This window comes from Aquarana catesbeiana, linkage group LG03 (assembly GCF_042186555.1).
Source record: "Aquarana catesbeiana isolate 2022-GZ linkage group LG03, ASM4218655v1, whole genome shotgun sequence".
Taxonomy (NCBI): domain Eukaryota; kingdom Metazoa; phylum Chordata; class Amphibia; order Anura; family Ranidae; genus Aquarana; species Aquarana catesbeiana.
The window spans coordinates 651,996,879-652,020,703 of NC_133326.1; the positions used below are offsets into that span (position 1 = coordinate 651,996,879).

Here is a 23,825-nt window from a genome sequence, read left to right on the forward strand (position 1 = left end):
AAAATAAAAACAGGAAGAAGAATCAGCGGGTTTTGTGGCTGGGATGACTGGCGTATGCAAACAGCGGTGGACGCGCAGCCTGCACAAAGTGTTGACATGCTGAAAGGAACCATTGCTATTTGCATTTATCCACACACCCAGCAGTTTCCAGAAGTGTGGGATAAATGAATGACCCTGGACAGAGACAAAGACAAATGCATCCAGGCTCAGACATCTGTCCATAACTCCAGATAACCACTGGGTATGCGGACACATGTGAACAGTGGTGCCAGCTCACACCTACGCAAGACATTGGGATCAACTGCCACTGTTGAAAACATGCCTATTTGTCTTGTTATTGCATTGGGACTGTGTTGAGCATCGCAGGTGGAATGAACGAGCCCAAAATGTCGGTTTATCTGTGATATCAGAAATGTAATGAGACAGTTTGGATGGTTTCATGTTTATTTTTAAAGTAGTTTGCACATATCACCAGAACATGGTAATAATAAGTACTAAAATGTTAGAAGGGATTTCATATACCAGTATGTAGTACATATAACTATTCACATATCTGTTTTGCAATCTCGAAGGAGAACACAGTCTAGGAATGTGACATTTTCAGAAGTTCTATCTTCAAAAGGAGACAATGCTTCTGGGTAAATACTATATTTAAGTGGCACTTACTACCACTTGTTAGGTTAAAAATATCCTACAGCCTTCCTGACCCACAAGTAGTACTTTTTTTTTACCCCAACTAAATGTACATCCTTGTGCCTATGCCATCTATTAGTTTTGTTCCTCAGCAGTGCATCTCCGCACTCTGCAGCGCACACCTGCCCTAATCAGGAAAGCACTTTGGAAGACTGCTGGATGTTTAGCCTATGCCTGATCAATTGGTTAGTCTATTTGCTCATGCCCTAAACAAAGGTCTGTCCTACTGGCTGTTCATGTCTTAAGTTATTCCTGTATATTGTTTGGACTGTTTTTGTACTTGTCTGCACTGATCCTGATTGTTGGCCTGTTACCTCTATTGTCAGCCGTTGCTCAGTTTACTGGTCTGGATCTTGGCCTCTGTTTAGGATTAGTATGCCTGCTTCTGTTCCGACTGCGAACTCTGCCACGGTGTCCTCTGACATCTGTCCTTCCCACTTGCCTTCATCCCTAATGACACAGTGGGGTTCATTTATTAAAACTGGAGTGTGCAAAATCTGCTGCAGCTGTGCATACTAACCAATAAGGTTTTTTTTTTTTTTTTTTTGTCAAATTTTAATCACTTGAGCTCCAGAAGGTTTTTCCCCTTTCATGACCAGGCCATTTTTTGCTATTTAGCACTGCGCTACTTTAATTGGTAATTGCACAGTTATGCAATGTTGTACCTATACAAAATTTATATAATTTTTTTTTTCAAACAAATAGAGCTTTCTTTTGATGGTGTTTGATTTGGGTTTTTTTTTTTTTTTTTTGCGACATAAAACTAAAAAAAATACTTTTTTGCTATAAAACATATCCGCGTGAGCGGACTGTCCGCAAGTGGTTGAATGACACAAGTTGAAGTTAGAAGCGGGTTGGCTACCATGCACAGCTGCACCAGACTTAGCATTCTGTAGTTTCCGTAAATAAACCCCAATGAGTCTACCAAGCTCAATGACGCTAGTGTACCATTTTTAAAAAATGTAAGGGGAAATATGCATACTTTGTTTCACAGGCTGCCAAGAACAATGAGCCACATACTAAATAAAGTGAAAGAGTACCATTCCACATGTAAGTGTTCTGGCTTAGCAAGCGCCGGATGCTTTAGAAGGTGGGTGAGGCACTCAGTTACCATGTAAAATGGTATTTACCCAAAGACCTTTCTTTATGTGGTTAGGCTTATCTGCATATTTCTTAAGGAGCACTACCTGAAGACTCCCTACTTAGTACTCGAAGTCCTGAAATCTTGTCCTACTAAAAAGGAAAAAAAATTTGGCACTTTGTAGTACTTGTTTCATTTGGCAGTGTTAACTGATTACAAGATATGATCTTTTCATTAAAGCTGTGATCAGTGGTCTTTCCTGGTGGAATTGGGGCTCCTATTTACCCCAATTTATCAAAAAGTTCCACATTTGACCCTGGAAGCTTAAAACCTACAGAAATGTTTATTTCTAGAATTTATCAGACAGATTCAAGTAACTGGCATTAGTACCACAATTTTGCATAGTGGTTAGCATAAAAAAAACACTGATTAAAATGTATCTCAAAAAGGCATTTTGCTTATACATTCAAAAAACTAGGACGAAGAAGGTGGCTTTTCCAAAGTATCACAAGAAGTGGTCACTTCCACAGGAAGGTTTAAAATCTGGAATATCTCTTGCCAGGTGGGACATTACGGGAGTTCACATGTTCTCAATCTGCATGGTTCCTTTTAGGCTTGCCTCCAGGTTTGGCTTTTGTCACTACCCGGTAAAATCCAGCTGCGATCTTATACATCCAGTAGACATTGAGAATGTCCAAGATGACACAGGAGACAATCCACGCCACCTGTGGGCCAGTGCCAAGCTTGATGTAACCTTCTGTGCCAAACGTGGCAAAGACTTGTGAGTAATAGCTTGGAATGACGGCAATTCGAACAATGAAAAAGACGACAGCCATTGCCAGGCCATTGATCAGGACAGGCCGGGAGGAACGTGGCAGCCCGACAACATCGAAGAACCACCTACGGTGAAGGAAAGAAACCCAAATCACCAAAATGTGAATATACTGTACATCAGATTTTAGAAATGCCATATAAATGATCAGCTGATCTTAACAAGATGATTAAGCCTTCTCCTTTTTGTATCCAGTGAAAAGTACATTTTTCAGGCAAAAAAAAAAAAAACAAACTGATCACCTACTGAAACGTTTAGGAATTGGAGATGATGAAAATGTACATATTCACAGGTTGTCTTTAGTAAAAACCTCATGCCAAATAAATCAGTACATGCAAGCTAAAGTTAAGCAGCTAAAGTTATATACAAATCTTAAAGAAGAACTTCAATTCCTCTGTGCTAGCACCAACCCCTACTCTGATGTCACCATCATGGTGCACGTGCAGATGTGCCAAAGGGCTTTTTGCCTGGCCTTCGGATCCTGGCAGAGTCCTTCGGCACATTTGCGCATGCACAGGAGATTTCCTGCACATGCGCAAAGACAGCAAAGGTTTGAGGGTTTCATAATAGCCTGTTTTTGTGCGTGCGTGGGAAACCTGCACATGTGCAGTTGATCGGGAAAATTTGTGCATTCGCCGATGTGCCACAGGGCTCACTCGGGACCTGGAGCCATGTGGCACATCTGCGCATGTGTGGGGGAGCGGGATACACTAATGTCATTGTTGCATAAGCAAGAAATGCAGAATGGCTGCTTTGCAGCACAAATACATGTCATAAAAAATTATATATTTAGATCAACTTTTTAGAAAGGAAATATGACATATACGCTGGGGTGAGGATCTGGTTTACCTTTCCCAGTCGTGCTTGAGTTTGCCCTCTCCTATCACATTAAAGGGCCAATAAGGAGGCTCAGGAGGTGGGAGGGGATAGAGCCAAGTACACTAGAAAAATATACTGTACATATAACTTTAGCCACCCATACAACTGGATCTATTGATGGTTTTAAGATTAAGCTAACCTCTTCTGCTTTTGTCATCTTATTCTCAGTTTGAATTTCCCCAGGTTTGTCACAAGTTTTAATTTTTGCTATCTGGCAATTTTCCTAATAAGGGAGAATTCTCACCTCTGATTTACAAAGGGCGTTGAAAGTTCAGATATCAACCGAAAATTGGCGAAATATGGCAGCACTCCTCGGTTCTGTAAAGTAAAATGATTACTTATTATTTAGCAATTGCATCAATAAACAGTGGAGAAAAGAAGAAAAAAATAGTGGTTCTATAGTTGTTTCACCCCCAGAAAAGATGTAGGTTGTCAGATGCAATGACTAAGAACCCGTCAGGATGGTTATAACCCGTCAGGTTTTTCTGTCATCTGTTTCTTCATTGGATACATTTCCCTTCACTTCCTGTCCTATAGCCAAAATAGAAAGTGAAAGGAAATCCCTCCAAAGTGAATTCCTGGCTGTCACCAGAATTAGTGTTCACAAAGGAAGATTTCCCCCCTATTCCTGTTCTGATGCCATTTTCTTTCATTTTCACTCTGTTATGGCAATCCATGTACCTTGGCCCCCACCCCTCCAAACATTTCTCCTTGCAGAATGTGTACTCTGGACCATTACACTTAATATAAGGCAAAAAAGTCCATGAACACCCCTTCAAATGATGGAGTAAAGGGGTTCTCAGTGCAAGGCACAAGGAAAATGCTTGTACACAATTGTGTTTCCAAACTTGTAGGAACATTTTCATGAAAGGTCTTTTTCTCTTGTAACATGACTGTACCCTTGTGCACAAAGCCCACTCTATAAAGACATGGTTTGATGAGCCTAGTGTGGAGGAACTTGAGTGTTCTGCACAGAGCCCTGACTTCAACTCTACTGAAAACCTATGGGATGAATTTGAATGCTAACTGTGAGCCAGGTCTTCTCGTTCAACGTCCGTACTTAACTTCACAAATGCTCTTTTGACTGAATCAACCCCAAATTCTCACAGGCATTTAAAAATCTTATAGAAAGCGTTCATAGGAGGGTGAAGGCTGTTATAGTTGAGGAGAACCAACTCCATTTTAATGCCTATGATCTTGAAATGGGATGTCCAAAAAGCTCATGGGGGAAATGGCCAGGTGTCTACACAGAGCCCTGATCTTAACTCTACTGAACACCTATGGGATGAATTGGAATGCCCATTGTAAGCCAGATCTTTTTGACCAACATCAGTACATGACCTCACAATTTTTTTTGGCTGGATGAGCACAAACTTCCCACAGGCACCAAAAATTCCAGTGGAAATCCTTTCCAAAAGAGTGGAGGCCGTTATAGTTGTGGGGAACCAACTCCATTTTAATGCCCATGATTTTTGAATGGGCTTCTCAACAAGCTCATAGTGGAGAATGGTCAAATGTCTACAGAAATCCCTAACCCCATCCCAACTGAACACCTATGAGATGAACTGGAATGGCAATTGCGAGGCACATCTTCTTGTACAACATCAGCACCTGACCTCACAAATGTTCTCTTGGCTGAATTGGCACAAAACTCCCAGTGGCACCTAAAAACTTGTGGAAAACCTTCCAAGAATAGTGGAGGCTGTTAAAGCTGTGGGGAACCAACTCCATTTTATGTCCATGGTATTAGAATGGGGTGTCCAACAAGCTCAGGGAGGTGGAATTGTCAGGAGTCCACCAAAATTTGGCCATATAATGTATATGTGAATAGGTTAGTCCTGATTTATGAAATGTTATAGTCACATTTTCTCTGTTCGCTGTGTACTGTACTTGCAAGTGGTGACATACCAGTACATATCCATAAGAGTAGAACACTGCAAAGTGGTGGCAGACCATATAAGGGTCTCTCATCTCCTTCCAATAACGAGCAAAAAACAACAAGTCTGTTGAAAAAAAAAACATCATGTTTAAAAAAAAAAAAAAAAAGAAATATTTCACTAACAATTAAAAAAAAAAAAAAATGTATATTTAACTGGTTGCCAACCAGCCGCCGCAGTACTACTGCGCAGAATGGCACCGCTGGGCGAAACAATGTTACCTTGCGTTGCTTTGCCTCTTGGTCACTATAGGCGCGTGAGCCCACAGCCGATGCGAGTGCCCGGCGGGTGGATGACCGCCGGGCACCCGCGATCGCTCGTCACAGACTCTCTGAGGGGAGAGGAAACAGATCGTGTGGTTCATACTATATATAATCACCAATCTCTCTCTCCTCCTAGACAGTCCCATCCCCCCTACAGTTAGAATACACACTAGGGAACACAGTTAACCCCTTGATCACCCCCTAGTGTTAACCCCTTCCCTGCCAGTGACATTTACACAGTAATCAGTGCATTTTTATAGCACTGATCGCTGTATAATTAGTCCCAAAAAACAATCAATATACGCTTATTGCGATTTTTTTTTACCAAAAATACGTAGACGAATACATATCGGCCTAAACTGAGGAAAAAGTGTTTAAAAAAAAATAAATAAATAATAATGTGGGATATTATAGCAAAAAGTAAAAGTCATTGTGTTTTTTTTTTTTTTTCAAAATTGCCACTCTTCTTTTGTTTATAGCGCAAAAAATAAAAACCGCAGAGGTGATCAAATACCACAAGAAAACTATTTGGGGGAAAAAAGGACGTCAATTTTGTTTGGGTACAGCGTCGCACGACCGCACAATTAGTTAAAGCAACGCAGTGCCGTATCGCAAAAAAATGGCCTGGTCATTAAGGGGGCAAATCTTCCGGGGCTGAAGTGGCTAAGGCTAAAGTCCAGGCAAATATAAAACCTATTTAATATAGTTATTTATTCAGTAAAATCATTAAGTGTGCTTTACACTGATGGCATAATTACCTCAGCTCAAAATCTGGTTTCCTAAAAGGGTAGACTTTTGGGAAACCATAGAATTTTTTTTTTGTATGGGGCTTCATATTTGTCAACTACTCTGAAGGTGACTCGTCAACAAAAGAAGGCCTACCACTAATGTAAACAAACTTCACCTAGCACTGATTCAGAGAAGAGACACACTGGCTGAAAGCTACCATTAGGCTTGCAGCAGGAGCTACTACCGTAAAAAGATGAGTGAAAGGGGGTGTTAGGTGAGTTTTACAGGAGGAGTAGAGCTTTATATGGGCATACCCACTTAATGTTCATAAATGGTCCATCAAACACACAGGAGGTGTGGCAATGGCACATAGTCTAAAGGACTGCAGGCTCTTGGAAGTGTTTTCACTATACTTTGCAGCTCACTGACGAATGGGAATGTGCAGGAGGCAGAAGGGAAAGCACACTTAAGTAGTATCAGAGAGAGAGAGAGAGAGAGAGAGAGAGAGAGAGAGAGAGAGAGAGAGAGAGAGAGAGAGAGAGAGAGAGAGAGAGAGGGAGAGGGAGAGAGAGGGAGAGGGAGGGAGAGGGAGGGAGAGGGAGAGAGAGGGAGAGGGAGGGAGAGGGAGGGAGAGGGAGATTATAATCCTTATCAGATTTTTTTCTCCCAATATGCACCCTTTTCATGATTCCAAAGCAAGAGTCTGGTTTGCTGGATGATAATATCTGTTCTTCCTTTTGAGTATGACCCCCAATATTCCAAACATTCATGGATCCTTCATTGGCTCTTTCAATCTGATCAAACTTGTGATTTGTCTCCTTGTTCCTAATACTATTGGTATAATTTTATTTAATATTATATATATATTTACCATAAGCGAGGTAGCCACAAGTGATTGCAACATTCATTTTCACCTGAAAAGGATCACCCCTGAAATGAGAACAGGGAGGTTAGATATTGCCCTTCAGGGTTTGGTACCTAAAGAGTTAGAGGACAGGATGGAAGGAAGGAAAGATGAAGTACTCTCTATTTGACACAATGCGTGGTTAGAGTTGTAACCTTGAAGCATTGGGGTTCTGGATTCAATACTATCTGACGTTTGTATGTTCTGCCAGTGTTTGTGTGGGTTTCCTCATACAACCCAAAAATATACTGGGACACCCCAATAGGACACTCAGGGTCCACTCACCTTCATGGTGAACACAGAGGGGTATCATGGATGTAAACTGACCCTCAACTATTCATATGAAACAAGGGACCTCCTCCTCTTTGTGTCAGCTTACATTGATCAATATTATTGTTAAACAGACCCTAAATCAGTGGTCTCAAACTGGCGGCCCTCCAGCTGTTGCGGAACTACAAGTCCCATCATGCCTCTGCTTGTGGGAGTCATGCTTGTCAGCCTTGCAATGCCCCATGGGACTTGTAGTTTCACAACAGCTGGAGGGCCGCCAGTTTGAGACCCCTACCATAAATAATGACTGTGTCTTAAACGAAACCAGTCATAATGCATTAATCTGGAATTTCAGTGTCAGACCTCATTCACACTTGTGAATAGAGCTGCTTGCGATTAGCTTTGGGGGACCCTGTGGGGCTCCCTGTGATTAGCTTTGGATGGGAAAACAATGGGAGGCTGACAGTTCCCGCAGCTATTCGTGGCTGATCGTATGTAAATCACTCATGCCCCGATTACCTGTGAATAGTTGGCCCTGGATGCACACTGAAGTCCCGGCTGCTTAGGAGGGAGTTACATCATTCTGGCCCAGCCACTCAAGATAGCTAAAGACCCTGAATCTGAAAGACCAGGCACTGGCAAGGGAGTGACAGGAGATGAGTACAGCTTTTTTTTTTTTTTTTTTCAAATATCAAGTTTATTCAACTCCAAACAGGGGTGGGGGCCCCGATACAAAAACATAAACAATAAGCACTTTGTCGTGGTCATTATACAAGGGTCAAATTAGTACAAAATATTATACAGTACATAGTTAGGTCTGCGACTTCCGAGTATATGAATATTTCAGGTAGGGAATAGAGAAACCCGAGACAGTGTGCTGATATCTACAGCTCCGGGGTACTCCCCCCCCCCCCCCCAACTTTTTCCATATTTCTAAAGAAAATGGGGACCGAAGTCCCTAGACCAGAGATGAGGTGGGAAGGATAAGGGAGAGGGTTTTAGAGGAAGAAAGAGAAGTAATAGAGAAGTAGCGGGAGGTGGGAGAAGAAAGAGACGGGAGAAGAAGGAGACATGGCGGTAGTTAAACCAGTATACCGGTCCCAACGGAGTCCACCTAAAACATGTGGGGGAGAAGTTATGAGCCAAGTAAGCGTTGTCCTTCCTCGGAAAAAATAAATGCGTTCCATATGTCCCATGTTTTTTTAAAGGCTTCTTGTTTATGTTGAGCAGTAAGGATCAGGTCTTCCATATTCCTTATGTCCTCCACTCTCCGCAGCCACATCGAGAGGGCTGGTGGAGAGGGTTGTTTCCAGCAAAGTGGGATACATGTCTTTGCTGCATTGAGCAAGTGGCGTATGAGAGATTTCTTATATCTCTTGATGGGGATCGAGGAAAGGTGTAGGAGAAAGAACGCGGCCTCGCCTGGAATAATATACTCTGTGCACTTTTGTGTTATCCGTCTGACTTCACCCCAGAAGTCTTTCAACTTCGGGCATGACCAAAAAATGTGGATCAAGGTTCCCTCCTCCTCAGCGCAGCGCCAACACCGGCTCGAGGAAGAAGGGAAGCATTTCTGTAGTCTGGAGGGGGTCAGGTACCAACGGGTGAGGAGCTTGAAATTCGTTTCCTGAATTTTAGTGCAAAGCGAAGATTTAAGGGCAAGTGTGATTATACGTTGTCGCTGTGCTACTGAAAACGAGCAGTTCAGGTCTCTCTCCCATCTGGCTAAGTAGGGAGGTGGGGGTTGTTCTTTTGGTGAGATTAATAATGAGTAAGTTTGGGACAGAATATGGGCCAATGGGCCTTCTCCTGAACAGAGCTCCTCGAACGTCGTTAGTTGGCGGACAAACGTTTGTGTTTTTGGTAGGGAGTGGAGGAAATGGTGCAGTTGGACAGCTTTCCAGAAACGGAGATGGTAGTCACCTGCTGGGTTGATTAAATCATGTATGGATGGCCATTTTCCTTCAATGATAAATTTGGCTGCGTGATCTCTGCCTGAGTCTCTAAGGTTGTTATAGTCTGCTGTATGTAATCCCGGAGTAAAGTTTGGGTGGCCAAGGATAGGAAATAGAGGCGAGTTTTTTGTTGTGAGGGAGGTCTGCATGGCTGTTTGGTGGCTATGTCTCAGGGTAGTACCTATTGAAGGGTGTGACCTCAATTTAGGTGGGAGGGCATCAAAACACCATAGTGCACTCTTTAGAGGTATCAGTGTTTGGGACTGTTGCAGTTGGACCCAAAGTTTAAATGTTTTATTTCTCCTCCAGTCCAGTATTCGCCCTAGGTGAGAGGCAAGATAATATTGACGAATGTCAGGTAATGCTAGTCCCCCCTCTCTTTTGGGAAGCGTGAGCTGTGAATGTTTCAAGCGGGGCTTTTTATAAGCCCACACAAATCTGGTGAAAAGGGATTGGACCTGCTTGAAGAATGAGGATTGATATGAATGGGTAATGCTTGGATCAGGTAGGTAAATTTAGGTAAAATGCACATTTTCAAAAGATTACATCTCCCGAACCAGGAGTGAAAACCTGTGTTCCACTTTTCTAACAAAATCCGGGTTTTAATCAGCAAGGGTGGGAAGTTCAGGTCAAACGTTCGTGACAGGTCAGAGGGAATCTTTGTGCCTAGATATGTTAGGGCTGTATCCGTCCACTTAAAGTTGAAGTTAGACTGCAAGTCCCTCAGTGTCGGGGGGGGGGGGGTATAGAAATGCCCATTGCTTCTGACTTTGAGAAGTTTATCTTTAAGTGAGACATGGCTCCATAGGTTTTAAATTCTTGCATGAGGTTTGGCAGAGAGATTCTTGGGTTGGTTAGGGAGAATAATAGATCATCCGCGTATGCTGAAATTTTGCAGTGGGAGTCACCTATTTGAAGCCCTGTTATGTCTGGGTTTGCTCTAATAGTGAATAAAAAAGGTTCCAAGGACAGGGCAAATAGTAGGGGGGAAAGGGGACAGCCTTGTCTAGTGCCGTTAGCAATAGAAAAGGGGCTTGATAGCACACCATTAACTTTTACTTGGGCTGAGGGGTTGGAATAAATATTTCGGATCCATGTCAGCATCCTGTCTCCTAAGCCGATACGACGGAGAACTGAAAACATGTAGTTCCAGTTCACCCTGTCAAAAGCTTTTTCAGCATCGGTGTTCACAAATATACAGGGCGTTTTGTTATCGTTTGCTACATGGATAAGATTAAGGGCTTTGATGGTGTTGTCCCTTGCCTCTCTAGAGGGAATGAACCCAACCTGGCCCAGGTGTATTAGGTTTTGGAGATGTTGTGCCAGTCTAGTGGCAATTATTTTGGAGAATAACTTTAGATCCAAATTTAAGAGGGAAATGGGTCTGTAGCTTCCGCATGCGCTCGGGTCCTTCCCATCTTTATAAATCAGAGAAATATGGGCTTTAAGAGTCTCACTCGGGAACCTAGCTTCTTCTCCTAGGGCATTAAAAAAAGCTACTAATCGTGGGCCTAAAATGGGGAGAAAGGCTTTATAGTATTGAGCAGTGTAACCATCTGGTCCTGGGGCCTTGCCTACTTTCATAGATTTCACTGCTGACTGGAGTTCCTCCAAAGTTATTGGTTCATCTAAGATCTCCTGGGTTTCAGCTGAAAGGGATGGGAGCTGTGAGTCTGAAATGTATTTTTCTACAGTTGCTCGTTCGCTAGGGGAGCTGGGGAGATTATATAAGTTGGAGTAAAAGTCTCCAAATTCTTTGGATATTTGCTTTGGGGTATTGGCTCTTTGGCCATCAGGGCCGATTATTTGTGGGATATAAGCTGCTGATTTAAGTTCTTTCACAGATCTGGCCAATAGTTTCCCGCACTTGTCCCCCGATTCATAGGAGAGTTTGCGGCAAAACTGAAGGGCCGCTTTTGCATTGTAGCGTAATAGGTCTGTTATTTGTGTACGTAGCGTCATCAACTGCGCCTCCAGGTCCTGAGTGGGTGTTTGTTTGTGTTGTATTTCTACTGAGGCCAAAGCTGCGAGTAATTTAGTGATTTGTTCATTTCTTTTTCTCTTTATGGACGCCCCGTGTTTAATGAGAACTCCCCGCAGGACACACTTGTGAGCCTCCCATAATATTCCGGGGTCGCATCCCTGAGTATCATTCTCCCGGAAGTAGAGATCAAGCTCTTTGGTTACATCTTCCAGTACCTCGGGAATTTGTAGAAGACTCTCGTTCAGACGCCAAAACAGGGATCTGGGTGAGGGTCGGTCTGTGAGGATGTATGTGAGGGAAATGGGAGCGTGGTCGGACCATGTGATCTGACCTATTGATGAGGAGCTCACAAGGTGTAACTGGTCATGGGGCATCAAGAAAAGGTTGATTCTGGAATACACCTTGTGTGGGGGAGAGAAGAAGGAGTAGTCTCTTTCCCCTGAATGCTGAAGGCGCCATACATCGGTCAGCTGAGCACTATGTAAAGTCTGCATTATTCGTTTCCTGGCAGTGGGGGAGAAGGAGGAATTACCAGAAGATGTGTCTATTGAAGGGGTCAGAGGGACATTTAGGTCTCCTCCCAAGAGTAGTTGGCCTTGTTTGTATTTTGTCAGTTTTTCTATTGTGCATTTAAGGAAGCTGTCCTGGTGTTCGTTCGGGGCGTACAGTGTAGCTAATGTGAACTGGTTCCCAGCAATCAAGCCCTTTACAAATATAAAACGCCCCTCGGGGTCTGCTAACATCTCTTGAAATTCCCATGGTAGTTTGCTGGAAATCACTATGGAGACCCCCCTAGATTTAGATTGGGAGTTGGTTGAATGGTAAACATGGGTGAAAGATCTATTCTGCAGTATAGGGGATTTGTCTGTTTTAAAGTGGGTCTCCTGGATGAAGGCAATGTCAGTACGAGATTTTTTAAGGTCGCAGAGTAACATACGTCTCTTCTCCGGGGTGTTCAATCCCCTGGCGTTAAGAGAGGTCACCGTAAGAGAATCCACTGCCATGTCTCGGGGTAAAAAGGGGGTAATCTAATCCAGGAAGTGAGGGGAGGGGGGGAGGAAAGGTAGGGGTGAGTAGTAAAGAGACAGAACAGATCAGAAAGAAGAAGGAGGTAGGAGAAAAAGGTATATGAGGGTTTAGGTCAAATAAAACCCGTAAAACCAACTAAATAGGTGAGTCTTAATAACTTTCTTATGTATACAGAGCCGGAGCCCCGGCTGTACACAATGGCCTATGTGGGGAGTGGGTGGGCAATAACCTGTAGATAGGAGCCCAGAGCTCCCACCCACCCCGACATCCCATCGGTAGTAAGCAATGTAAAGAAAAATAAAAAACAGAATGCTAAAATTAACACAGAAAATTAACATTGGACATCAGAAAACCTGTGTTCTCAACAGTAAGCTAGTGAATCGCTCATTTCTGCGTCACGCGCCCATCAGAAATTGTTTGTGGGAATATGACTGAAAATGAGCGCTCCTATGACCCCTTCAGCCTACATCCATAGACCGGGTTCCGTACTCATCTCGGGCAAGGAGGAGGAACCATCAGCCTACAATGTAGTGGTATACATTTCTCCAGGTAACTATAACATCTAAACCAACATAACTGAGAGTTCACTTGACATTGAAGCAGATGACCGCATACTCTACAAACTGGTAAGATATCCTAATAAATTCTGTAGTTGAGAGTATAGGAGACGACCATATATGGGGTGGTATAGGTATTAGGCTATGGGGTAGTTCTCATGAACTCCTGCGCCCTGGACGGGGTGGCTCAAAACAGAGAGGATATCCTCCAGCGCAGTGAGTGTACTGTTCATTGTGGATGAGCCAGAATCACTACACAACGTGACCCCAGTACAGCATGAGTTCCGCCATGAGGCTAGCTGGGCAAAAAAGGGGGGTATGTCCGTGGTGGTGAATCAAAGTAAAGGGCAAAAAAAAAAAAAAAAAATTGAGTAGGAGGGATTCTCAGTAATGTCTTGTGGCGTAGTGGTGGGCGCACAAGGTGTACTGAATCAGTCACATCGTTAGTGTGAGAATATACAGGGGAGAGAAAAAACAATATGGGATCTTGGAGATTAAGCAGCGGTAGATAGAGGACAGTCACATCTACTCACGTTTCCCGTATCTCATCTTGAGATAAATAAAGATGGGGGACGACGTCCGTATCTTTGTTGTCTCTGTGGTTGAGGAGCTTGTCCCCGCGAGGTGGCTATTCGTCCTGGCGCACGAGGGAGGTAATCCAATCAGTTGGGGATGTCGATCGGGTCTGTTCCCAGGAAGGTGAAGAGCGCAGGCAGAGACTCCGGGGACCTCAGGAGGAATGACTTCTGGTCTTTGAGGAAGGTGACCGACAGCGGAAATCCCCAACTATAGGTGGCATTGCTACGTCTGGCTAGGTCCAGCAGGGGTTTCAAGAGGGCGCGTCGGTGGAGAGTCGGTCTGGAGATGTCAGGTAGGATCTTCACTGTTGCGCCATCAAATTCTATATCTCCTGCTTCCCAGGCAATACGAGAAATAGCCTCCTTATGAATGTAGTGATGTAGTCGGCAGATCACATCGCGCGGTCTGGTAGGGTCTGACGGGCGAGGACCTAGGGCTCTATGGACTCGATCAATCTCCACACTCTCAGGCAGATGGTCCCCCGCCACTCTTCTGAAAATATCTGTGACAGTGGCTAGTAGGTCTGATGGGCCCGTTGCTTCCGGGAGGCCTCGGAGCCGCAAGTTGTTCCTACGGCTCCGGTCCTCCATTTCCTCCATGCGCAGCTGAAGATCCACTGCGGAGCAAGCCTGGTCTTTGTGCGTGGATTCCAAAGAGGCCACTCTCTGCTCGAAGGTCACCAGAGAGGACTCTCCTGTTGTGAGACGGGAAGATAGGGATTGCATGTCTTGTTTAATTTCTTTCATCTCACGTTTATGTGCGGCCTGCACCTTTCCCACTAGGGCCTCGATATCCACTCTTGTCGGGAGAGCCCGCAGGATAGCCTTTAACTCTGCGTCCGCCCTGAAGGTGACAGGGAGGGGGGTCATGTTCCCCCGAATCTCAGTAGACATTCCCGGGGAGCTTGGGTACACCACAGGGCTCCTTGATCCCTCTGAAGACTCTGGATCCATCAAAAGGGCTGGTGTCTGTGAGAGAGTCACGAGGTCCCGCCATCTTGGGGTCCGGGGAGCTGGGTTGCGATCTCCCAAAAAGTCTCTGGAAATCTCCTATAACAGGTGTGTTTGTAGCCGGGCTGGTTCTCTGTTTGTTCCTTCGGTTTGTTCGTCTCTTAGAAGAGAACATTCTGCTTTAAAAAGAGCTGGAAATGCCGGGATGGGTGAGAGGTGGCCGGGAGCTCCTAGTGAACACAACTCCACTCGGCCATGTCCAGACCACGCCCCCGAGTACAGCTTTAAGTCACTCAAACATAGTTACATAGTTGGTAAGGTTGAAAAAAAAAAGACACAAGTCCAACCTGTGTGTGTGCGCTTTTCTGTCAATATTACATTGTATATCCATGTATGTGGTGGTAGTTTAGGTGCCTAATAGTTTTTTGAAATTATCTATGCTCCCGGATGAAACCACTTCTTGAGGAAGAGAATTTCACATTCTTACTGCTCTTACCGTAAATAACTCTCTACGTAGTTTTCGGTTAAAATCGCTTTTCCTCTAATTTTAGTGAATGGCCACGAGTCTTTAAATGCCCTTTAGCGGAAAAGTTTTATCCCAATTGTGGGGTCACCAATACAGTATTTGTACATTGAAATCATATCCCCACTCAAGCGTCTCTTCTCCAGAGAGAAGAAGTGCAGTGCGTGTAATCTTTCACCACAACTTAGATCCTCCAGTCCCTTTATTAGCTTAGTTGCCCTTCTCTGTACTCTCTCCATTTCCAGCACATCCTTCCTGAGGACTGGAGCCCAGAACTGGACAGCATACACTAGGTGCGGCTGGACCAGAGTCTTGTAGAGCAGGAGAATTATCGTTTTATCTCTGGAGTTAATTCCCTTTTTAATGTATGCTAATAGTCTATTGGCTTTGCTTGCAGCAGCTTGGCATTGCTTGCCGTTGCTGAGCCAGTTCCATCCTAAATTCCCCAGAGGTTCTCCCCCTAGTAAGTAGATTGCATTCATTTTTTTGCCACCTAAATGCATTATTTTACATTAAACCTCATTTGCCATGTAGTTGCCCACCCCATTAATTTGTTCAGATCATCTTGCACGGTTTCCACATCCTGCGGAGAAGCTATTGCCTGCTTAGCTTAGTATCATTCGCAAATACTGAGATTGAGCTGTTTATTCCATCCTCCAGATCATTTATGAATTAAATAGGATTGGTCCCAGGAAAGAACCCCGAGGGACCCCACTTTCCACATCGGACCATTCCGAGTACTCCCTATTTATCACCACCCTCTGAACTCACCCTTGTAACCAGTTTTCAATGCAGGTACTCACCCTTTGGTCCATGCCGATGGACTCTAGCTTGTACAGTAAATGTTTGTGGGGAACTGTATCAAATGCCTTTGCAAAATCCAGATACACCACATCTATGGGCCTTCCTTCTAGATGGCAGCTCACTTCCTCATAGAAGGTTAATAGATTTGTTTGGCCAGAACTATTTTTAATGAATTCATGATGATTACTGCTAATGATACCATTTTCATTACTAAAATCTTGTATATAGTCTCTTATCATCCCCTCCAATAGCTTGCATACTATTGATGTTAGGCTAACTGGTCTGTAGTTCCCAGGGATATATCTTGGTCCTCTTTTTAAAGACTGCAGAAAAGCCAATGTAGCACCAATCAGCTGGTACCAAACCAGTCAATAGACTATTCGTAAAAATTAGGAACAACGGTCTGGCAATTACTTGACTGAGTTCCTGAAGCTCCCTCGGGTGCAAGCCATCTGGTGCCAGTGATTTATGTATGTTAAAGTTTTTCAAGTCTGTTTCTAATTTTATCCTCAGTTAACCATGAGGGTGCTTCCTGTGACGTGTCATAAGGATAAACATTGCAGTTTAGGTTACTAAAGCCCCCCGTTTCCCTCGTGAAGACTGAGATGAATACATTCAAACCCCACTGTCACTTTGCCCATTCAGGTTGTGTGTGCCTTCTGGTAGTCTCCCTTCCCCAGGAAGGTACACTCACCGATCCACACTATCTCTCTGTCTTTCTGCTTCGTGGAAGTCCTACTTGGTTGCTCTGACAAAGCATGGCTTCCGGGTATGGAGGAGCATGTGACAGTAATTGGACTTGAGCGCTGTTGTCTTCCCAGGTAAGCTGCAACACCATCCAACACAGCATATACCTGGGGTGGACTGCTACAGCTAAGTGGCAGATAAAGGAGTGTGGATCAGAGTATACCTTGCAGGGAGGTGGAAGGGCTATCAGGAGGCACTGTTACTGCTGCCATGAATGAATAGGTGACTGCATCTTTAAATTAGAATCATTTGAACCCTTATTTAGCGTTATTTATTTTCGCCTTAAGTCCCTAAGCTATAACAGATGTGTTAATTGCCTTAATAAAGTGGAACTCCACCCAAAAGGGGAAGTTCCGCTTTAAGGCCTCCTCTTCCCCTCTTATTTAACATTTGGCACAATTTTTTTTGGGGGGGGGGGGGGGGTGGTGGATGGCCGCCTAGGCAAATAGAGCTGAAGTTCTCCTCCTAACTCCCTCCTCACAGTCTTTTGGGACATGTCACAGGTCCCAGAAGACTGTGGGACCATTCGCAATGCTCGGCTGATGCATGTGCAGTGGGCAGCTGGCTGTGAAGCCACAAGCTGTTACAGCAGGGTGCCCACAGTTAAGATGCCAGCGCAGGGACCAAAGACGGTCCCCGGTGCCCCCTTAAGCACAGCATTGGATCAGTGTCTACAAACTATGGTGATATTTTTATTTATTTATTTTTACTATAAATGGCAGCGATGACTGACACTTTTTGAGGACAGTGAAACTAATACAGTGATCAGTGCTAAAAATATTGCACTGTCACTGTACTAATGACACTGGGACGCTGGGAAGGGGTTAAACATCAGGGACGATCAAAGGGTTAATGGTGTGCCTAGCCAGTGTTTGTGCACTGTGTGGGAGGTGCTTTTATTACAGGAAGACATTGATCCATGTTCCTGCTTTGCAGAGACACGGGATCAATACCTTCCCTACTGACAGAACAGCTATCTGCCTTGTTTACATAGGCAGACCGTCATTCTGGCTCTCTGCCGAATGATCGGCGGGTGCTGGCAGATACCGAGTCCGCCGTACCCGCAGATCAACTCCCTTTGTCTCTAATTACAGAGGGAGCGGGTCGCATGGGAGCATGTGCGCTCCAGACCCAGAAGTGTCGTGATCTGGTGCAAAGCGCCCGCCTTTCCACAGTGTATGTGCAGTGGGCGGTCGTAAATTGGTTAAATAGTTGTAAACCCAATTACTAAAGCCTTATGGTAAGCTTTAAAAGGATAGTTCACCTTTACAAAAAAACCTGCCTATGCAGGTAAGGGATGTTTGTAGATTAAAACAAACTGTGCAGCTCTGACTAAAGTTGAACAAATACCCTTGCTATAGGTGTGGGCCATTTACATACCTTATGGAGCCTGACTGGAATCCTCCTAGGATGTTGCTAAATGAACAGTCAAAATAGGAAAAGCCGGCAACTCCATGTCCACATCTAAATTGAAACGTTTATTGGTACATGTAAAAAGATACAAGGGCTGACGCGTTTCCGCACATGACCAAGGTGGTGTGCCGAAACGCATCAACCCTTGTATCCTTTTACATGTACCAATAAACGTTTCAATTTGGATATGGACATAGAGCTGTCGGCTTTTCCTATTTTGACTGTTGCCTAAGTGTTGTCCGACGGACACAACAGCCTGAGCACCCTATCGTGGACTCTACTTCTATACTCAGGAGACTCCCTTGGTGAGAGCGCTGCATTCCTTTTCATTTATCACGTTGCTAAGTGAGGCCTAGTCATCACTGCCCACCTCCACCATCACAGGAGTGAGCTCTTTCTCTGGTTTAAGCCCCCCCCCCACATACTATTTCCTCTCTCCTAAAACTCAGCATTTGAGAGCTCACTGCTGTGATGGTGAAGGTGAGCAGTGATGACTAGGCCTCACTTAGCAATGTCCTGGGAGAATTTAGCAACGCCTTGGGAGTATTCTAGTCAGACTTCATAAGGTATGTAAATGGCCTACACCCAGGGCTGGCGCCACCATAAGGCAGCCGCCTGAGGACGCCAGGGTGGCGGGGGCGGTAAATTCCCACCTTCTGGAGGCCTGGCAGTGCCACGTGTCGGGGGGTGGAAAGCACAAGTCCTCTCTCCTCTTAAAACGACCCCTAAGTTGTTCTATGCCCACAGTCTCTGCCCATCTCGTGCCATGTCTGCAGTCTGACGGTCTCTCTTGTGCATGCACAAAGTCTCTGCCTACCTCTTGTGCCATGCTCAGTCTGTCCACCGCTTGTGCCATGCCCAGTCTGTCCACCGCTTGTGCCATGCCCAGTCTGTCCACCTCTCGTGCCATGCCCAGTCTGTCCACCTCTCGTGCCATGCCCAGTCTGTCCACCTCTCGTGCCATGCCCAGTCTGTCCACCTCTCGTGCCATGCCCAGTCTGTCCACCTCTCGTGCCATGCCCAGTCTGTCCACCTCTCGTGCCATGCCCAGTCTGTCCACCTCTCGTGCCATGCCCAGTCTGTCCACCTCTCGTGCCATGCTCGCAGCCTCTGCCCACCTCTCGTGCCATGCCCGCAGCCTCTGCCCACCTCTCGTGCCATGCCCGCAGCCTCTGCCCACCTCTCGTGCCATGCCCGCAGCCTCTGCCCACCTCTCGTGCCATGCCCGCAGCCTCTGCCCACCTCTCGTGCCATGCCCGCAGCCTCTGCCCACCTCTCGTGCCATGCCCGCAGCCTCTGCCCACCTCTCGTGCCATGCCCGCAGCCTCTGCCCACCTCTCGTGCCATGCCCGCAGCCTCTGCCCACCTCTCGTGCCATGCCCGCAGCCTCTGCCCACCTCTCGTGCCATGCCCGCAGCCTCTGCCCACCTCTCGTGCCATGCCCGCAGCCTCTGCCCACCTCTCGTGCCATGCCCGCAGCCTCTGCCCACCTCTCGTGCCATGCCCGCAGCCTCTGCCCACCTCTCGTGCCATGCCCGCAGCCTCTGCCCACCTCTCGTGCCATGCCCGCAGCCTCTGCCCACCTCTTGTGCCATGTGGGGTGGGGGTTTGCATTGTGGAGGGGAGGGGGGTGGCAGGAGGATGGTTCGTGGGGGGGGGCACCAAAATGCACCTTTGCCCAAGTAGACAAAAATCCTTGCACCAGCCCTGCCTACACCCATAGCAAGGGCTTTTTTAAACTTTAGTCAGAGCTGCCCAGTTTATTTTTATCTACAGATGCCCCTTGTCTGCATAGGCAGTTTTATGGTAAAGGTGAACTATCCCTTTAATGCAATATTTTAAAATCTGTAGCTTTCATTAGAATATTTGTCAAAATGTCCTCTTTCAGGCACCTTCTGTTACAGCACGACAACACTGCTGTTGTCCTCCAAGGGTGCTCCTGCGTGATAAGTCCAACACACAAACTTCTGATGGAGACTAAAAGGTGCCAACTCAACATACATCATGCAAGCATGTGGTCACCATCAATGAACCCACCCTGAGAAATGCTGAGCCACCATCACTGGAGTGCATGTAAACAGAAAGTGAGCAGCACAGCGGCTAAGTGGTTAGCACTTCTACCTAGCAGCACTAGGGTTGTTGGTTCAAATCCCAACCACGGCACTACCTGCCTCGAGTTTTCATGTTGTCGCTGTGCTTGTGTGGCTTTCCTCTCGCACTCCAAAAACATGGTGTAGTAGGTAAATTGGCCCTAATAAATGTAGGTATGATTGTGAGCTCCTTGAGGGCAGGGACTGATGTGAGTGTATAATAAATAAGCAGTTATACAAGTATCTGTAATAAATGAATAAAAGAATAAGAGGCAGCAGAAGATACAGCAAATGACAATACACAGTCTACTTTAAGACTGAATATTCAGATTTTAGCACAATCCCTGTTTTGGCAACTCTAGCTATATGCCCATACACATTGTGAGTTGTGGTTTATACTTTTTTAGGGAGCTGTCTGTATATGAAGTACGTTGTAGATGGACAGACTTGGCGCGGTGGCATTGTAGGGCAAGTCTGACTGCTTATGGGTTAAGTGGCAGCGCTCAGAGTTGTGATCAGAGCAGGGTGGTCAGATTAAACAACTTGACATAACAATGAATTACATTATACTCAATACAAGAGAGGCCATTGTGAGCGATGGAATGAAAAATGGAGTACACGAGCAGGATATTCAAGGGAGGGGTGTGAGAACAGTGCAGGCACAGTGGAGATAAAGTCTTATCAAAGAATATAAAATATGGAATGTCTGTTCTGCTCCAGAGCAACCAATGGGGTTCTCCTTTTCTGTCTCCAAGACTTATTTTCAAATCAAGCCTAGATTATCTGATTGGCTGCAGAGGCCACACCGACAGCTCTTTACACAGTATAACTAAAGTCATTTTTTTTGTATAGAGTGGAGATGGATTAGAACACCTGTCAGATTTTTATTGCTGTCTGTGTCCCTATAAAAGGAGATTTAGCCTATATGTCACCAAGATTGAAAAATGAAAGAAAATGCCAAATTTTAGGTCACCAGAGCAGAAATGGGGAGGGGGATCTTTTAATGGGGACACTAGTTCTGGTGACAACCAGGGATTTGGAAGGATTTACGGTTTTCTCTACATTTTGGCTAAGATCAAGTGTAGTATCTGTTCTGATCAGTCATTAGGGAAAAACCTGACCCCCTTTGCCAATTTGGGAGGCCAGTTAGTATTTCCTTGATGCAATTAGGTGGGTACAGAGGGAGGGCCTTTTTCCTCCTCGGTTGATTCTGGCCTTGTGTACAAGGCTTGTCCCCAGTTGTAGGCAAGGCTCTCCCCTAAGCTCTCTAAGTTTTGATGCCTTCCTGGTAAGGATGGGGCTGCACTGGTCTGGCCGAGGCTCCGAAAGAAGCCCGTGCTGTATGTGCCCCTGGAGTGGCAGTCCAGGGGTGCCATAATTCTCACTGTGTATGGGGTACACTTTGAGTTTATTGGCACCATGCTCACTGCACCATCACACTTTTTTCGCACCTGCCTCTAGGTCCAGGTCTTTTGGCTGGGACCAAAGGAATTTTTGATTTGTGATTCCTGGCCAAAAGGGCCTGCAGCGGTATTGCACCATGGCACTTTAGCACTTACCCCCTTTCATTTCTCCCTTTTTTGTCTGTGTTTTGTCACGTCTGTCACGGTATACTTTTTCCACAGCACGATTAGTAGGGTGTAGGTCCTTGGGCCTGCCCTAAAAGTCTTGGACGGGGGTGGACATGGCCTTCTGGCTTGGTTCGCCCTCTCTCATGGGGTCTCCCTTCGGGGGAGCCTCACCTAGTACTAGGGGTTGGCCTGTTTCGGCAGGCCTCCCAAAGAACGGGGTCCGCCTGGTTTTGGCTAGGTCAGCCAGGGAGTACCTCAGTCCCTGTCAGGAGCCTTGCATCCCAGGGGATCAAGGTAAGGATCCTTTCTCTTCAGAGAAGGTCCACTTGTACACCCTGTGAACTTTTTTTTGTGTTTTTACGTTTTGTGTATGCACTTTTTTTTGCACTGGGTATCTGAGTGTATTTCACATGCCACAGGCACGAAAAAAAAAAATACTGTTTTGGCTATGGGACAATCTCCCCAATGGGACACAGATGGCCCCAAAAAAAACAAAAAAACAAAAAACAAACTGACAGGAGTTTTAACCCTCCCTTACTCTATCCAAAATGAAAAGTCTTACCTTTAGTTCTACGTTAGTGCTCTGAAATGTGAATTTGCCACCATATTATACACCACAGTTGCAAATTCTTTATCACTGAAGAGGCAGTGCAATATTACAGAGGTGGTCCTGAAATTTTGTATGCTTACGTACTACTTTAAAAGGTAAATCTGACCCTTTAGAAAAAAAAATGAAACTACACTCACATTAATTAAAAAAAAAAAATAAAATGTGCATTTATTACATTTTCACATTGGAGCCTGCAGAGCATTGGAAAGGCAATCAGCGGATCGTATTCTGTTGAGATCTACGAGTCCCTCTGCCGTGGCGGGAGAATAGGAGAGTAGTCTCTCTATTTATGGGTCTGCGTGGATGAATCATACGGCTGTGCATACCTCCAAATTTAAAACGAATCAAAAGCCTGCAGGTAGAAGAACCTATTAATTGATGTTACGGTGAGGAATTATGTCCCTTCGTTGGGGGTCAGTGAATGAAATAGTGCCTCTAGGGCCAGATAAAAGAAAAAAAAAAAAGTTGGGACTCGGCCCACTGCAAGGGTTGAGTTTGTGTAATTGCCAGGGTTAAGCTTTAAATTTTGTGACAGGTCCGCTTAAAGGTGAATTTCCACAATAGGGCACAGATGTAAAAAAAAAAAAAAAAAAAAACAAAACACACACCACAGCGGGAGCTTATCAGTGGGTCCCGCGGACCCGATGTCGGCCGGCACCCGCTGATCATTCTGTACACTGGCAGAATGCCGATCTGCCTATGTAAACAAGTCTGTCAGCACAGAAGGCATGAATCCTGTGTTTCTGTAAAGCAGGAACACAGATCCATGCCTTCCACTAGTAAAAGCATCCCCCCCCCCCACACACACTACACTGAAACACCAGCTAGGCACACAGTTAACCCTTTGATCACCCCTGATGTTAATCCCTTCCCAGCCGGTGTCATTAGCACAGTGACAGTGTATATTTTTAGCACTGATCACTGTATTAGTGTCAAGTGTCAGTTTGGTATCGGTTTTGTCCGCTGCAATGCCATTACTAGTAAGTAAATAAAAATATCCCATAGTTTGTAGATGTTATAACTTTTGCGCAAACCAATCAACATACACTTATTTTTTTTTTTGTATTAAAAATATATAGCAGAGTACATACTGCCCTAAATTGAAGAGGACATTTTTTTTGTTTATAGTGCAAAAAAAACAAAAAAAGGCAGAGGTGATCAAATACCACCAAAAGACATAACATTTTATTTGGGTACAGCGTTGCATGACCATGCAATTGTCAGTTAAAGTAACCCAGTGCCGTATTGCAATAAATGGCCGGGTCATGAAGGGGGGTAAAGCTAGATTTCCACAATAGGGCACAGATGGCAAAAAAAAAAAAAAAAAAAAAAAACACACACACTGGACAAAGTTCTCTACTCTAATATGAAAAAAAAAATAGGTTTTGGCTTTAGATGTACTTTAAACTTAAATAAATTTGTCAT

General features: G+C 45.0%; 1 protein-coding gene and 1 pseudogene across 5 annotated transcripts in view; one reads left to right on the forward strand and one right to left on the reverse strand.

The window, feature by feature from the left end:
* Positions 1-426: 426 nt before the first annotated feature.
* The window catches only part of LOC141133345 (TLC domain-containing protein 4-A-like), a 112,762-nt gene continuing 89,363 nt past the window's right edge, over positions 427-23,825 (reverse strand). For all 5 annotated transcript variants that reach the window (XM_073622672.1, XM_073622667.1, XM_073622669.1 and 2 more), the window contains 4 exons: positions 7,286-7,344; positions 5,394-5,488; positions 3,730-3,803; positions 427-2,674 (listed from right to left, as the gene is read on the reverse strand). In XM_073622672.1, coding sequence (XP_073478773.1) covers positions 2,365-2,674; positions 3,730-3,803; positions 5,394-5,488; positions 7,286-7,344 — 538 coding nt within the window. In that variant the 3' untranslated portion in view covers positions 427-2,364. The remainder of the gene's footprint in view (positions 2,675-3,729; positions 3,804-5,393; positions 5,489-7,285; positions 7,345-23,825) is intronic.
* On the forward strand, positions 21,268-21,474 carry LOC141135983 (U2 spliceosomal RNA; annotated as a pseudogene).